Here is a 17,220-nt window from a genome sequence, read left to right as displayed (position 1 = left end):
TCTCCTGCCCAGCGCCTCTCGGTTCCAGAACGTCATAGTCCTGACAGCATGGGCTCTTTTCTATCTTATTCATAGCATTATACCCAGAGCCCAGCATTAATAAATGACTGAACACATGCTTAGAAATATTTAGCTTCCTAAAATGAATTTTACTGAAAAAAAAAAAAAATCAGTTCTACCAATATCTCCATTTTCCACTTTAACACTGATTCAAATTTTAAGCAAAAATTCAACTTGCTTCATCTATACCTTTGTCCCTGGATTACCCTGAATTAAACCATGGATATTATATATTTTCATTTGTTAGTATTTCAGACTCTATCTCTAAAAGGACTTGCTTTTAACACAATCATAATATTATTATTCCACCTCTTAAAATGTGAAAATTAATTCCTTAATATCAACACATTAAAAACATTATTTTTCTCCAATATTTCACACAATGTCTTAGAAAAAAAATTTACAGTTTGTTTTGAATCAGGATCCAAATAAGGCCATATCCTGCAACGGCTTATCACGCCTCTCAACTCTCTTCTGATCTGTAAGTTGACCCTCCAGCTCTCTTTTTCCTTGCAATTCATTTGCCGAAGAAATGGAACATGTGTCCTGCAGAGTTTCTCCCAGTTTGGATTTTGCAGTTTCATCCCCATTGTGCTATTCACATGTTCTACTCATGCACAGTATTGCCTTACTCTGAATCAGGAGAACTGCATGGCAAGTTCACATTCTCTTTCCCAGAAAACCTACAGTATGGCATATTTCTTGGCGTTGCATTTCAGGGAACGTTGAACGTATCTTTCCAGCCTTCTCCGCTGCTGCTGACTGCTTGGGTTTCCTCACAGTCCTTTCCGGACTGCCCTGACTCAGGTGTCAGTGTGGGCTCTAAGGCCATGCACAGCATTGGAGAAAGGAAAGGATGAAGAAACCTAGAATGTGTGGCTTTTAATTTCTAAAAACGGAAAATAGATATTTCAACTATTTGAATAATACAGAAAAGCCAGGAGCTCAGGGTAAGAAGGGGTTCCTACTCCCAAAAGAAAAGCCTGACATTTTGACTGCATCAGGATGAAAAACTTCTGGGGCGCCTGGGTGGCTCAGTCGGTTAAGCATCTCCCTTTGGCTCAGGTCATGATCCCAGGGTTCTGGGATTGAGCCTCATGTCGGGGCTCCCTGCTCAATGGGGAGTCTGCTTCTCCCTCTCCCTCTGCCCCTCCCCCCACTCATGCTCTCTCTCTGCATGCTCTCTCTCTCAAATAAATAAATAAATAAATAAAATCTTTAAAATAAAAATAAAAATTAAAAAAAAGATGAAAAACTTTTATATGAAAAAGACATCAAAACAAAGTTAGAAGACTTTCAGTTTCTGAATATGCAGGTAAGGAGCTTGAAATTTGCCACTCCCTCCTAACAATAAGTAAAAAGCTGAACAGACTAAAAAAATCAACAACTCTTCTTGGATCCATAAGAAAAGAGAAGACACAGGGCAAACCACCACCTCCAAGCTTGTAGAGAAAGACATTGTACTGGAAGTCCTTGCCAATGTAATACAGCAAGAAAAGGAAATAACAAATATACAGACTAGGACGGAAGACACAGAATTGTCTTTGTTTTCAGATGACACTAATGTCTATGTAGGAAATCCAAAAGAACTGACAAAAAAAAAAAAAAAAAACCTAGAACTAATAACAAGGTATAGCAAAGTTGGACATAAGGGTAATATACTAAAGTCAACTTTCCTATATTCCAGTAATGAAAAAGTGGAATTTGAAATAAAAACCACACCACCATTTACATTAGCTCCCCCAAAAATGAGTACTTAGGTATGAATCCAACAAAATATGTACAAGCTCTATATGAGGAAAGCTTTGAAGTCTGAAGACTAAATCAAAGGAGAACTAAATAAGTGAACATCCATGTTAATGGATAAGAAGACTCAATATTGTCAAGATGTCAATTCTCCCTAATTTGATCTATAGATTCAAAGCAATCCCAATCCAAATCCCAGCAAGTGATTTGTGAATAGCAACAAACTGATTCTAAAGTTTGTTAAAAGACCCAGAATAGCCAATATGGCATTGAAGGAAAAGGACAAAGTTGGATGACTTGTGCTACTCAACTTTAAGACTCACTAGATAAAGCTAGAGTAATCAAGACAGTATAGTATTATCTAAAGAACAGACAAACAGATCAATGGAGCAGAAGAGAGAGCCCAGAAACAAACCCATATAAATCTCATCATCTGATCTTTGACAAAGGAGCGAAAACAATACAATGGAACAAAGATAGTTTATTCAACAATGGTGCTGGAACAACTGGACATCCACATGCAAAAGAATGAACGTCGACACAGATTTCCCATCCTTCACAAAGTTTAACTCAAAATGGATCACAAACCTAAATGTAAAATGCGAAACTATAAAAGTCCTAAAAAATAACATAGGAGAAAACCTAGATGACCTTGGTGATGCCTTTTTATTTTTATTCTTTTTAAAGATTTTACTTATTTGTGAGAAAGAGATAGAGAGCGAGAAAGAGTGCACACAAGCAGGGGAAGTGGCAGGCAGAGGGAGAAGCAGGCTCCCCGCTGAGCAGGTTGGTTGGGGGTGTGGGGAATGAATTAGGTCACAGCGTTATCAGATGCATATTTTAACCTATGTCTCTCTGACTGCAAAATGCATGCTTTTTCTATCCCCAACACTCATCTCCAACTCCAAGACACTGAAAAACTGCAACCAGGGTCAGAAATTCACTGACAGATTCCAAAATCTGCCTGTCGTGCTAAAGCATGGAGAGGAATCTAAGTCTTCCAGCTATGAGAACAAAAGGTCTTCTTAGAATGAGTCTAAGTCCTGTTATGATCCACTGGTATCTTTAAATTTTTAATTAAAAAAAAAAATTTGATAGCTAGATCACTGGTACACACTGGCCTTCACCCATGGCCATGAGACTTCCCCAGCTGTTGGAGGTCTCTAAACACAAATTAATGACTGCAGGCTAAGCTATTTCAATAAAATCAATTGTCTTCCTGTAAACTTTATCATAGGCCAAATATCCCCAAACACAGGAACCTCGAAGTTGAAATAATTGTAACACCGTGGAACCCCAGGTAGTTTATGTGCCAACTTTTCTTAGCGTTAGTCTTGACGTCCCCTCCCTGAATCACTGATTCTCACTGCAACTGCTTGCTATTCAGCTCCTAGGAAAGGTGCGAGGACTCGCAGAGATCACGGGTAGCCACAGCTCACCACCAAGAGAAATCAACATGCACACGTCAGATGAGACGTTTACGGAGACTTCCTTATGCCACACATGCATTATCTCATGGAATTCTCAGAATAGCCCTACTCCTATGGTACCTACTGCTAATGAGGAAAAGGAGGTCTAGGTGTTACATGACTTGCATGGTGGAATAGTTAGGATTCAAACCACACAGTTTAACTCTGGAACTGTCACCCTAAAGCACTCAACTGCTTAAAGACTCCATCAAGAGATAATGGTAAGCCACCAAAAACAGCAGAGTGTATTTATACTACACTGAGTAGGAAAAAGTGGTCTGATCACCTCTATCTTTTCATGGTCACACCTGGGCACGCCATACACCTGACATTTTCATTCAGGGAGTCCGCTGAGTGGCCGAGTTGGCAGGTGTCACTCAGTTGATAAAAATGAGCCATTACCTTTATTCATGTATATCATTCACACTTTAAAATCTTTGCTGACTGCTATTTCTATGGTAACTAAAAGCATGAAAAAAATGTTCCTAAGTCTAAGATTTCTCTATGTTATAGGTTTTAACATTTCACTGATTACTACCAAAGCTAAAATATTTTTTTTAAGATTCATTTATTTATTTGAGAGAGAAAGAGAGTGAGAGTGTGCACACGCTCAGGCACGCACCAGGTAGGAACAGAGGGAAAGAGAATCTCAAGCAGACTCCCCGCTGAGTGCAGAGCCTGATGCAGGGCTCAATCTCACGATCCCCGAGATCACGACCCGAGCCAAAACAAAGAGTAGGGTGCTCAACCGAGCCACTCAAGCGCCCAAGCTAAACTATTTTTAATGTCTAAATAAAATCCATTCTATTCAATGTATAATAAATATATTTATAAAAGGCCATATCAGCACTATTTATAAATATGTAGTTTCTAAATGGCATTTATGAAACAAATAGGCAATTAGCAACATCAGGTGTTATTTGAGGATTATACCTCAGGGTTGTGTACGCAAGGCTAAACACTAAGGCTTTCTAACAGTATTCTCTCCTAACTGTTCACCTATCTTAAGTACACTTCTCCCAAGGCTCCTGTTGGGTTAGTCCTAAGCACTATGAACCACACCATTAGTGTCTATGGCCAGTCCTCTGCAATCACCAGTCCCTAAGTCCACTGAGGCTTTTTTTTTTTTTTAAATAAACTCTACTCCCACCATGGGGCTGGAACTCACGACCCCAAGATCGAGAGTCGCATGCTCTACCAACTGAACCAGCCAGGCGTCCCATTCACTTAGGCCTTTTTACTCATATTTAGCCAAAGTGACTACAATATAAGGGAACGAAATCAATCTTGTCAGCCTGTTGCTTACTTTAATATCTTTATCAAAGATATCTTTATCTTTATCAAACATTGTTGATACTCTAATCATTAAAAAAATAAGTACATTGATTTGTTATACTCAAAACTTACAATATTTATCTTGAGCTCAATGTCTAACCCATAATAGAGATTAAAAGCAGAAAAGCAAGAGGTTTTAATTTTTTTAAATACTGTTGTTTTAGTAATAAAATATATTTTAAATACTACCTGTTCAATTAAAACACACTGTTGTCCTATATCACTAATATTGTTATATTAGGCAGTGTTCTTGTTCTTGTTCTTAGGAAATATACACACTGAAATATTCAGGAGTCTGAAACTTACTGTCAAATGGTTCAAAAATAATAGTACGTATATAGAGACTGAGGAAATAAATGAAATGTGGCAAATTTAATAACTGGAGAATCTGGGTGAGGGGTTTATGAAGTTCTTTGCACTATTCTTACAACCTTTCTGTAAGTTTGAAAATATTTTGAAATAAAACCCCCACAAATTTAATCATACCACATCATCTGGGGCAGACCTCAACAATTTGTACATGGTTTATTTTTCATTACATCACGCGGAGAAGGACGCGGTTTCTTAAACAACCAGCATTTAGATGGCTTCAATAAAGCACTGCGGACATTGTTTAATTATTAATTATTAATCCTGTGGTCCTCTATGGAAGGTGATGAACCATGTCACCTGTTGGTTACAATTACTATTTTGCTTAACTATTGGGAAAAAGCGGGGGGGGGGGGGGATCTAGGAAGCAGTGATCTAGGAAAGGATTCTGGATATCCTGGCTGGTGGGGACCAAAAGTTTTACTGGATTATGAATTAGAATCACGACGCAGGGTCCCACCTGGTAATAGCTGGCTTTGGCCTCGATCATCAGCTGCTGGGTTGAGATCATCTTTTTCCTGCGTTTACACTCTTCCTTGAGTAACTTAATCTCCCCAGCCTGCTTGGCGAGGAGCTTCTTGTTCTGCTCACCCTCGGCCATGCTCAGGCGGAGGCGCTCCTCCAGGTTGTGCAACTGCGACGTGAGGAACTCCTGGGAGTGCAGCAGGTACTCGATGGTGAGCTGCGCCAGGCGGATGAGCTTCAGCAGCACCGGGTCCACCCCCGACTGGCAGTGCGGGCACTTCTCGTCCTCCAGCTTGCAGAAGGTGATGTTCATGATGTTCTCCTGCAGCGTCAGCACGTCCACGGCCCCCGCCACCTTGTCCACGTCGATGGCGCTCAGTCGCCGCCAGTCCACGCTCTCCAGCCGCGGCCGGAACTGGAAGAAGGGCAGGGGGCCCGACGCCGCGCTGTGGGGGGCACTGGCCATCGCGGATCGCGCGGCCGAGGCAGCTGCGGGGCCGTCGGGACCCTCCAGGCTGCTGGCGAGCGGGTAGTAGACGTGCTTCTGGAAGGGCTGCGGGAAGGAGACAGCGTGGCGGTGGTGGGGGAGCTGGGAGTCCCGGGGAGCCGCGGCCGCCGCCAGCCCCGCATCCCCAGGCAGCCCGATCTCCCCGCTCTTACCATGCTTGGAAGCAAATCCGCCGCCTCCGCTGGCATCCGAGGAGCGGGCAGTCCCGTCTACCCTGCCCGGGCCGCCGCCGCCCCACCCCTCGGGAGCGGGAGATGGCAGTGTCTCCGGCGGCGGCGGCCTAAGGTCCGGGCGTCCAGGCCGTTGCTATGGCAGCGCCCCCGCCTGGACCTGGAGCGAAGGGCGCGCCTGCCCCGGAGCGGTCAGCGTGCGCCCAGGGCCCTGCGGGACCAGAGAAGACCTCGTGGGCGAGCGCGTCCACCCGGAGAGGGCATCTCCTGGGCGCTGGCTCTCTGGGCCACTACCCTCCCTGGCTCTGGGGCTGACACTCCATGTCCCAAAGGCGTAGAGAGCCACATCCCCCCGGCACTTTCGGTCCCAGCTGCCAGCCTCCGGTTATTCACTCCTGTCCTCGCCTTAGGTTTTGCGATTAGAAATGCCTATTCATCCTCATCTTATACACACAACTTAAAAAACGTTCAGCAACAAAACTGTAAAATTAAATGGGATGGAGGGGAATTGGCAGCAAAGGGGCAGAAAGACACTTTTTGCGGTATAACAGGAATGTTCTGTATTTTGATTGTGCTGTTTGTTGATTACCTGGTATATACATTTATCAAAAATTATCCAATTGTACATTGAAAATGAAGGGTGCATTTGTCTATTATACCTCAATGAAATTGTTTAAAAAATTAAATTAGTGGCAAGGCTCATTATATTTGGTGGCAGGTTTTCTCCATTTCTTACACCCAAGACCCTTTTTTTTAAATGGAGTCTTTCTTCCTCTATGAGTTGCCCACCTAAATATAAGATACTGATAGAAGTACAAATCAAGGAATTTCCCCAGACAGCAATACTTGACTTGTCTTTCCAAAAGAATACATTCTCAAAATGTGAAGGTTAAAAAAAAAAAAAAATTATATGGAGGGGCACTTTACCCATCAGCTTTGTACCATGAAGTTTTAGAGGGCCCTGGTGTTTACCTTAGGAACTTGTGTGGCAGTTGCATTCTGTTATCTGGAGAGGCTAAAATATCTCTAGCAGCGACTTGCAGACCACAGGCCTCTCATTCTTGGGGTCCTTTGGGTGCTGCCTGTGGCTACCATAGAGATCAATGAGCTGAGGAAAAGCCACACATTCCTCAATCCACGGGGGAGTCCCTGCTTGGGACAACCATCAGGAAATTTTTTTTCTTTCCTAACAGCCAGATATGTGAATAGAAGAAAGGAAAATACAATTCAGAGTAACTTAAAGCAAAGTTGTAATGTCAAATATTTTTAGCACTTTCCAGATACTGTGAACTAGAAAGAAACCCATATAAAAGCATCCAGGAAGGGGCACCTGGGTGGCTCAGTCGTTAAGTGTCTGCCTTCGGCTCAGGTCATGATCCCAGGATCCTGGGATCGAGCCCCACACATCTGTCTCCTTGCTCAGCAGGGAGCCTGCTTCTCCCTCTCCCACTCCCCCTGCTTGTGTTCCTGCTCTCGCTCTCTCTCTCTCTGTCAAATAAATAAAATCTTAAAAAAAAAAAAAAAAAGCATCCAGGAAATAGAGAACGCCCATCATATGACTTCATATAAACTGTACATCCAAATAACTTTTAATGGGCCTTTGGGGAAAAAAAAAACAAACCATTAACGGTTCACTGCACCTGGCATAAAAGACTTACAGACCTAGGTTCAAAGTTTGATTCTTCCATTTACTTGCTGCTTGACCTAGAACAAGTTATGTCAGCCCCAGGCCTCAGTTTCCCAGCCTGTTTAAAGGACTTCAGGATACCGACCTGGCAGGTCTGTGGACTGTGGGCTCCATCCACTGGGCTGCAGGATCAGCGGGAACAAGGGCCGTGATTTCTCTTGCTCACCGTTATGTCCTCAGCACCTGGCAAAGGTCAGGCCCAGAGAGGGTTGAGAATTTGCCAAATGGACACGTGGATAAAGAATGATTGAATGAATTCGGCGTTTAGTTAAGTAAATGTCAGCCCGTATCTCTCCTGTTCTCTGTGTCTCCGGCGTGTGAGGGGGATTCACCCATGCTCTGTGCCCAGGCCCTTGGAGCTGAACGCGGGGGGTGGCTCTCCGCGCGCCCGCACTGCGGTCGGAGGAGGAGTTGCGCGGGGATGAAGTGCCCATCTACGTTCGCTGCCGCCACTCTGGGCGCAGAGAGCCGCGCTGCGGGCCATCCTTGCCCCTTGGCTGAATCTCGGTCCCAAGATGGCCGGAACAGGAAAGAAGGGGGCACGCTTTCCCGTTCCCTCCGCCCCCCATCCCGGGGCTGGGCTGTAGCCCGGCGCGGCGCCTCCAGTCCCGGGCGCACTGCCGGGTGGCCCCCCGAACCCGCAAAGACAAAGGCCGGATTACACGGGCTCCAGTGAGGCCCCCCCACTGTCCGTTAGAAGGGAAACGGGGAGTGGGGGGCTGCCGCAGCCACGCCAGCGGGGTCTGCAGTGCCTCGGCTCGCGGTCGGGGGAAGCGGGAGGAGGCCCTGGCTACGCCGGCACCGAGATGCCGGGTCTGCCGCGGGCTCCCAAGGGCTCCTCGGCTCACCCCAGCTGCGCGCTCCTTGGCGGGCGCCGGGCGCTGCAGGAGGACGGGGGCGACGCTGGGGACCCAGACCCCAGAAGCGCTGCTGGCGCAGGCGGGGCCCACCGAGGCCGAGGAGCAGCCGAGCGGGAAGCGGCGGGCCGGCTCCTTCTTCCAGGGCGCAGAATGAAGCTTGTCTGGTTTGGGCAAGTTGTGGCGCGGCGGGCCTGGCACCGTTCGGGCCCTCCCAGACTCCCGGTCCGCGGGCTCCTCGGGAATCCCCCACCCCCCTCCCGCCCCCCTCCCCTCTGCGATCTCCCTCCGGCCTCTCCTCTCTGTGTCCCAGCTCCTCTGGCAGCTGGGCGGGACTGTGCGCGTCTAGACCGCAGCGCTAAAATGCGCTCCGCCAATCCGGCGGTCGGTGCAGACACGTGGTGCCGGGGCGCGCTCTGCTGCTGGCGTGGGATGTTCTCCCCGGGAAGGCTTTTCAAAGAGAAACCAGATTCAGTTCAACCCTGCGGTTGGTCTGGCCCTCAGCTACCTAATTTACTATGGGTGCTTTATGTGAATTCTCTCCCAAGAAGAGATGCATTCTAATCGCAGAAGTCTGCAGATGCAAGGAACCTTGAAGAGGCTTTCTGATGCAGCTCTGCGTTTGAGTGACGTGGAAAACGGGATTAGGGACTCTGCATGCAAGCACGCAAGGATTAAACCCACGTAGGTTTCCGCGTCTTTCGGTTATGTCCACTTTAGGACGCAAAGCACGGTTCTTTGTTGGTAGAAAGTTTGACAGTGGCCGGGGGAGAGGAGATGCCGTGGGACAAGAGTAGTGTGACTATATTTTTAACCTAAAACTGGAACACTTGGTCTGACAATTGGGCAAAATTCAGTATTTTAAAATAAGGAGTAATCCAGAAAGTATGCATATATCATTTTAACAACCATGAGATTGACCTAGATTGAGGAATTTGAGTGCATTGAGTGCAAAATGTTAGTGTCTGCTGTAGCAAAAATTGTTTTTTACTTAGAATGGAGTTAACTACAGAATCTTTGCTGGATGGTAAGATGTTAACCTAAAATGCTTTTCCTTGTGCTTCTCCCTGACCAAATCAACTTTGTACCATACTTTATTTAGCACAGGGCTTCAAACATAGTAATGGCTTAATAAGGCTTTATGTGAATTCCTTTCTTTAGTTTTTACTTGAAATCATTAGGCCTAGGACAGCCTTGCTAAGATTTTTTAATTTGTTGAATTTTAAAATGCTTAAATTTGAAAGTGAATCCAAGATCCTGTAAGAATCCTCTAAAGTAGAATGGGTAAAGATCTCTCGGTAGAATTTTCAGGCATTATGAAGTAGAAAGGCCATTGCTTTGCAAAGTCTATACTCTGTAGCCCTTTGTGGTATGTGTGAGAGTGTGTGTGTGTGTGTGTGTGGGATGATGTTTAACATTATTTGATGATACACCATTTGAGTTACTTGTATCCCCGATTCCCCACTGTCGGTACATTACCCCATATATGCAGAGTTGGAAGAAATGAACTGGTTGACTTTGGCTTGGCACAGCAGCAATCATACATTCTTGATCCTTTCAAATCTCTTATATCAATTAGCACAGCCCAGCAGGGAGTGGCTATGATAATTAAATAATTCAATTTTATGCAACTATTTAGGGGCGCCTGGGTGGCTCAGTTGGTTAAGCGTCTGCCTTCAGCTCAGGTCATGATCCCAGGGTCCTGGGATGGAGCCCTGCATCCGGCTCCCTGCTCAGTGGGGAGCCTGCTTCTCCCTCTCCCTCTGCCTCCCCCTGCTTATGCTCTCTCTCTGTCAAATAAATAAAATATTTTAAAAAAATTTTTTTTAAATTAAAAAAAGAAAATCATAAGAGAAAATACATTTATAGTACTGTCCTGTATTTGTTAAAAAAAAAAATCAATGTATAAATGGACCCGCTGTTCAAACCCGTGTTGTTCAATGGTTAACTCTGCTCCATCCAACAACAGAAGAATACATGTTCTTCTCAAACTCACATGGAACATTCAGGAAGATAGGCCACATTCTGGGCCATCAAACACACCTTAACAAATGTAAAAGAATAGAAATCATACAAAATATGTTCTCAGATAACAGAATTAAACTAGAAATCAATAGGAGAAAGATAGCTGGAAAATTTCAAGATATTTGGAGATTAAACAACACACTTCTATATAATACATGGCTCAAAGAAGAAATCTCAAGAGAAAAATTTAATTTGGAACTAAATAAAAAAAGAACTGGGCGCCTGGGTGGCTCAGTTGGTTAAGCGACTGCCTTCGGCTCAGGTCATGATCCTGGAGTCCCTGGATCGAGTCCCGCATCGGGCTCCCTGCTCGGCAGGGAGTCTGCTTCTCCCTCTGACCCTCCCCCCTCTCATGTGCTTGCTCTCTCTCATTCTCTCTCTCAAATAAATAAATAAAAAATCTTTAAAAAAAATAAAATAAAAAATAAAAAAATAAAAAAAGAACTTATCAACATTTGTGAGATGCAGTACAAGTAGGGCTTAGAGGGAAATTTGCTGGTTAGAATCGAGTCACTTTGACTCACACCCAAGGGGGATAGCCCTTAGGTTTGCCTTTTGAAGGGAGAAAGCATCAGAGATTTCGAGCCCGTATTCTGAACCCACCACAGCAACCCATTCCTCCCTTTGGTGGCTCCTGGTGGCCTGAGCAGTCAAATGGCCTGGTGGCAATTTCAACTTACAATTCAATTGAACCACAAATGTATTATTGCCTTGAACTAACACGGATCTGGAAGCTAGGTTAAAAACAAAAACAAAAACCCAAACCTAACTGTCAAGGAAGGTGGCTCAGTCCTGGCCTTTGTGGTGGGGTGGAAATCAGATAAGGACGGGGGCGCCTGCGTGGCTCAGTCGTTATGCATCTGCCTTCTATGCATCTGCCTTCGGCTCAGGTCATGATCCCAGGGTCCTGGGATCAAGCCCCGCATGGAGCCCCGCTCAGCGGGAAGCCTGCTTCTCCCTCTCCCACTCCCCCTGCTTGTGTTCCCTCTCTCACTGTGTCTCTCTGTTAAATAAATAAATAAAATCTTTTTTAAAAAGTCAAATAAGGACTTATGGTTTCCGGACATGCTGCACTTTGGAGCCTGATTCATTTATCACAACCGGATACTCACGAGAGTCGGGCTATTTTTTACTGGAACCTGATTACCCTGGCCACGGTGCTGTCTGCTAGAATAACCAAGCTCCGTTTACCTCTGGTGGTTAGCAGCTTCTACGTGGGCACATGCATCCTGAGCTCCTCCTGCCCCTGCCCCTGAGATCTGGGAGTCCATTCCAGTGACGGCTCTCGCACCCAGCATTCCGAGTCTAGAGAAGGCTTTTTGTACAGAGCTGTCGCTTCTCATGGGAGATGGGTACAGAATGAGGTCACTTTCCCTTCATGCCCCTGCCTTGAATGTATCTTCCTGCTCTGCTGAGGCTGGGAAGTGAAAAACCATGCTTCCCCAACTCCTTTCCAGCTCATATTCTGGAAGCAAATTGGTTTCTGCTGATTAGACATACTCTTGAATGACATCAAAGAGAGACGTGAGACAGAAGCTATTTTCCTGCTGCTGTTTTTGCTGGCAGACAAGGCCATGCAGATCCGAGCGTCAGGAGGTAACGGCCGCCGCCGACCTATGCGTGTCTAATCACAACTGTCAGCACTGTCAAGGGGCGGTTGAGACAGTGGTGGCTTTTCTTCTTATCAGAGGATCAAACTCCAGAACTTCACAGCTCTGGTGCTGCCCCCGCCCCACACACTGCCCCCGTCTCTTTCAGTGATTTTGCAAGCGTCTAGTTGGGTGCAATTATCTTACTGCTTAAACTATCCAGAGCGGCTTCACCTTCCTGCCATAAAGCCATACTGATACCCCTTAACCTATACTTTTCGTTACTAAAATGAAAGTTTATATCAAAGATGTGGTCAAGATGTGCCTGGACTCCGTGAGCATCATCTATCCAATCCTTTATTCCCTCTTCCTCGAGTGTCTGAATTCCTTCCTTTATACTTGGTAAGGGATTTCTGACTTTTGGGATATAACTTGTTGTGGGACAAGGTTCAGTGCACATTTACATTGGACAGTCTTTCCCCAACTTGTTATACTCTGAATACACAATCTCTGGGAGGTGCCCGTATCTATACATTCTGCCGGATAGACTATAGGGACCCTGCTCCTGATCTAGCAACCTCAAAGTCTATTCCCACATTCTCCCAATTTGGGGGGCTATAAGTTAGCGAATTTCTACAACTTCTTCTAGGCTTCTAACTCTGATGTACCAATATTCGGGATTGCCTCCCCTCCCCCTACCAAGGCCATGAGAAATGTAGCTGGTTGCCATAGCAACAGTGTGACTTGGCTTCTGAGGGAAATTACTAGTTCTCACATGCAAAGGTGGCAAAGTGTCCTTGGCCAAAGAAAGCAGGGTGAGGAGTTATTCAGGATGGTTCGAGGTCTTCAGTTCCTTTATGTCAGTTCCTCTCAAACTTTCATCAGCATCCTCTGGAGGACATGCCAAACCCCAGAACTGTGCCTACCCCTAGAGTTTCTGATTTAGTAGGTCTGGGGTAGAGCTGGAAAATTTGCATTTCTTTTTTTTTTTTTTTTTAAAGATTTTATTTATTTATTTGAGAGAGAGAGAGAGAGAGAAACAGCATGAGAGGGGAGAGGGTCAGAGGGAGAAGCAGGCTCCCCGCTGAGCCGGGAGCCCGATGCGGGACTCGATCCCAGGACTCTGGGACCATGACCTGAGCCGAAGGCAGTCGCTTAACCAACTGAGCCACCCAGGCGCCCAATTTGCATTTCTTTTAAGATTTTATTTTTATTTATTTGAGCAAGAGCGAGAGAGATCACAGAGGGAGAAGGAGAAGCAGACTCCCCGCTGAGCAGAGAGCCCAATGCAGTGCTCAATCCCAGGACACTGAGATTATGACCTGAGCCAAAGGCAGACACTGGACAGAGTGAGCCACCCAGGCGCCCTGAAAATTTACATTTCTAACAAGTTCCCAGAGGATGCCAATGCCACTGGTCTGGGGACCAGTGCATCTTTGAGATGTACTGCATTCAGTCTTACAGATCCTCTTAAATGTTGCCTTTTCCATTTGCCAGGATGCACTGCCTTCTGATCACTTCTCCAACCTTCGTATGAAAGACTCAGAAAGACTTGCGAACCCAACTCACAAAATCAGTTTCCGGGTTTGGTTTGTACGTCCTTGGCCTTATAGCTTTAGATAGGAATCGCTTTTGGTTTTTGTTGTTGTTGTTGTTTGTTTGTTTCTCAAAGTCACAGAAAAAACTGGAATATCACAAAGGTGAAATTTTGAGATTTGATCTCCTTCTCCTGTTTTAAGTTATATGTTGGGTGGAAAACAACCATGATACCTGGTTGTCTGCCATTCTTCATCATTTAAATTGGTCAGTGCAACAACTACTAGGCTCCCAGAGCCCCAACCTTGGTGAAAGAACAGGGCCCGTGAATATTAATGGCGCTTCAGATTCTTTTGCCTCCTATTAGCCAAATGACTCATTCTAAACACCCAACATTTCCCCAAGGATGCCAATTTTCTGGCACCAATTTCCATATTAATTAAGGTTCTTTGCTTGTCAATAACAGAAACTGATTCTGTTAACGTAAAGGGGTGGGGTGACTGGCAGGATAGTGGATAGCTCACATTACCAAAGGAGAAATCAATTAGGCTTCATGAAAGACAGTAACCAGGTGAGCTCCAGAGTTCTCCAGAGCCTTCTTCCTCCAGCCCTTTGGAATCCCACTCCAGATTCCAATTCCTGTGAGAGGGAATGGGATGGACCTAGCGTGGGTCATGGTGGTGATGCGCTGTGATAGAGATAGAGTCAGTAGTCCAGTACCCAACACAACTGCACAGAAGGGAGAGGGAAACTCCCCAAAAGGAAGATATTCCAAGCAGAAGATTAACATGTCTAATACAAACAGATGTCTAATATGAACAGCACCAACTCTCCCCTTTATCACCCAGCTCTATGACCTTTATTTTAGGAAAGGTATCCTGCTGCTTTTCTTCAAAACATTCTCTCTCCCTAAACTGAAGAGTCAAGATTTGAAGATGCAGGTATCACAGAACGAAGGATAGCACCTTTATCTCCCTTTGAATAATTTGGATTTTTGTCTCAGGGAGGTACGTCCTCTTCACTTACAGATTCTTCGTCTAGATGCTGGGGTCTTAGCTTCCTTCGTCCAGATACTAGGATCCTAACCAGCTCAAGACAAGACAGTCACTGTTGCTTAGAAAAGGACAGAAGGGTCTCCTGGGTGGCTCAGTTGGTTGAGTGTCTGACTCTTGGTTTTGGCTCTGGTCATGATCTCAGGGTCTTGAGTTTGAGCCCAACGCCAAGCCCCATGTTGGGCTCTGGGCTCCCCGAAGAGTCTGCTTGAGATTCTTTCCCCCTCCCTTTCCCTCCCCCCACTTGAGTTCTCTCCCTAAATAAATAAATAAATAAATAAATAAATAAATAAATAAAATCTTTAAAAAAAAAGAAAGAAAAGGATAGAAAACCAAATACATTCATAGGAATTTTCCCCTTCTTTTAGGGATATATGCTGTTGCTTGGTGTTTCCTTCTTTCTTGTTCTCCCGCCTTCTAATTTTACCTTCACCTGGAATAGTAAGGGGAGGCAGGGTTCAGAAGCTGGTTTTGTTCCTTGGCCCTGTTCCTTGTGGAAGCCAGTCCTTCTCTCTCTCAAGCACACATCAAGTCTGTATTCCAAAGGGCAAGATGACTTACAGGAACCAATACACAGTCTAGAAGTACCAGAGTGGCTGGCAACCAGAAATTGTATCAGTTGGCTTTCACCAGATTATGCTGAAGTATCAAACAATCCCCCAAATATCATATTTATGATAGAAAAGTCTATTGTTTATGTTTTCCATCAGTTGTATGTTTGCTGTGGCTTTGACAAGTGGTCTCCTTACAGGACCCAGACAAAAGAAGCAGCCCCTTTCTGGGACATGCTTTTCTTTTGGCAAAATAGCCAAGTCGCATATTGGCTCTTAAAATCTGAGAGAGAATGAGAAGCCAAAAGTGGTAAATCAGGCCCTCTGGATGAAGGGTACATGAGGTTATTTTGTACTATCTTTGTAACTCTTTAGAATAGGATATAGGTTCCCCCCAATATCTGAAAATAGGGCATTCCTATAAAATCTTCTGTAAGCCGAAATGATGTAAAGCGAAGAAGCAATTACATTAATTTATATGCAAAATGTTTTGAGCACTCCTGGACCCCAAAATTTACCTCTCCTTAGGCTTTTCTGATACCTTAGGACACATCTTGCTAATGGATGCACAAAATAAACCGAGATAAAGCGCCAAGGCTCAGAGACACGTTTCAAAGCTCTGGTGGCTTGGGGCTGCGATGCTGAGTGTAGTTCCTGGGGAAGGGACTTGGTGTCATCACTCTTGGAGCTGATGGTGCTCACTACTGCAAAACACATGCTGAATGCTTTTTTTTTTTTTTAGATTTTATTTATTTATTTGACAGAGAGAGAGACAGTGAGAGAGGGAACACAAGCAGGGGAGTGGGAGAGGGAGAAGCAGGCTTCCCGCGGAGCAGGGAGCCCGATGCCGATGCCGGGGCTTGATCTCAGGACTCTGGGATCATGACCTGAGCAGAAAGCAGACGCTTAACGACTGAGCCACCCAGGTGCCCCGCTGAATGCTATTTTTGCTTTTTTTCTCATAAAAGAGAAAATCCTCTTCCGATTTCTTTTGGTTAGAGTAAACAGGTACTAATGTTGGTCTTTTGTAAAAGTGAAGTGGCATATCATGAACTTTTGAGAAGGCGGTGGGGTCGGGGTACCTGTATAAATTTGTCTCATTTAAAGGTGTTGTATGTTAAACAGCTTAAGGTGTTGTATGGAAGTGTTCAATCACTATATTGTACACCTGAAACCAATAGTACACTGTATGTTAACTAACTGGAATTTAAATAAAAACGTTAAAAAATAATAAAGGAAGTCCAGAAGGAGGCAGTGTGGGTCTGTGTACTAGCTCCATGAAGTTATCAGGCACCCGGCTTCTCCCCGCTCTCTGCAACTTTAGATGTGTCCTGCCTCCTTGTGGCTGAAGATGGTTGCTGCAGTCCCCACAGTCACCCTCAATCCGGGGTCACTGCATGGAGGAAGGGGAGCGTATCTGTGTAACATTTAAGTGTGACATAATTTAAATTATGTCAAAATAAAAAGTTAGGAAAAACAAGTGATTTGTGTAAGCACATTTCTTTTTAAAATGAAGTTTCAATAATTATTTTAGCTAGGTATCAGAATGGGATTCCTGACAGTGATGAATCTAGCCATTTAGGACTAGAAATTTAGGATTTCTAGAAGTGTGAAGGACTAGAGATTTAGGATTGTGACAAAGGGGATAATTAAAGGGGAAAGAGGATCTAATAAGACGTGAAGCTTCATGAGGTTATTTTTCTTGGAGGCAAATATAATATGTGAGTCCAGAAAAAAATTTCTTCCAGAATGACTCATAGGAACAATATTCTGGTGTTCTCCGCATGGTAAAAACAGCTGA

General features: G+C 44.8%; 1 protein-coding gene across 3 annotated transcripts in view; it reads right to left on the bottom strand.

Moving 5' to 3' along the window:
• DZIP1 (DAZ interacting zinc finger protein 1) overlaps nt 1–8,955 on the bottom strand; it is a 46,672-nt gene extending 37,717 nt beyond the window's left edge. For 2 of the 3 annotated variants that reach the window (XM_032402746.1, XM_032402748.1), the window contains exons 1-5: nt 8,658–8,955; nt 7,895–7,992; nt 7,095–7,308; nt 6,105–6,333; nt 5,440–5,997 (exon numbers count right to left, since the gene is read on the bottom strand). In XM_032402746.1, coding sequence (XP_032258637.1) covers nt 5,440–5,997; nt 6,105–6,140 — 594 coding nt within the window. In that variant the 5' untranslated portion in view covers nt 6,141–6,333; nt 7,095–7,308; nt 7,895–7,992; nt 8,658–8,955. The remainder of the gene's footprint in view (nt 1–5,439; nt 5,998–6,104; nt 6,334–7,094; nt 7,309–7,894; nt 7,993–8,657) is intronic. The other variant, XM_032402747.1, reaches the window with a different exon arrangement.
• Between the last annotated feature and the right edge of the window lie 8,265 nt (nt 8,956–17,220).

Source organism: Phoca vitulina, unplaced genomic scaffold, assembly GCF_004348235.1.
Source record: "Phoca vitulina isolate PV1807 unplaced genomic scaffold, GSC_HSeal_1.0 scaffold5, whole genome shotgun sequence".
NCBI lineage: Eukaryota > Metazoa > Chordata > Mammalia > Carnivora > Phocidae > Phoca > Phoca vitulina.
This window is presented reverse-complemented; position numbering and strand designations above follow the sequence as displayed.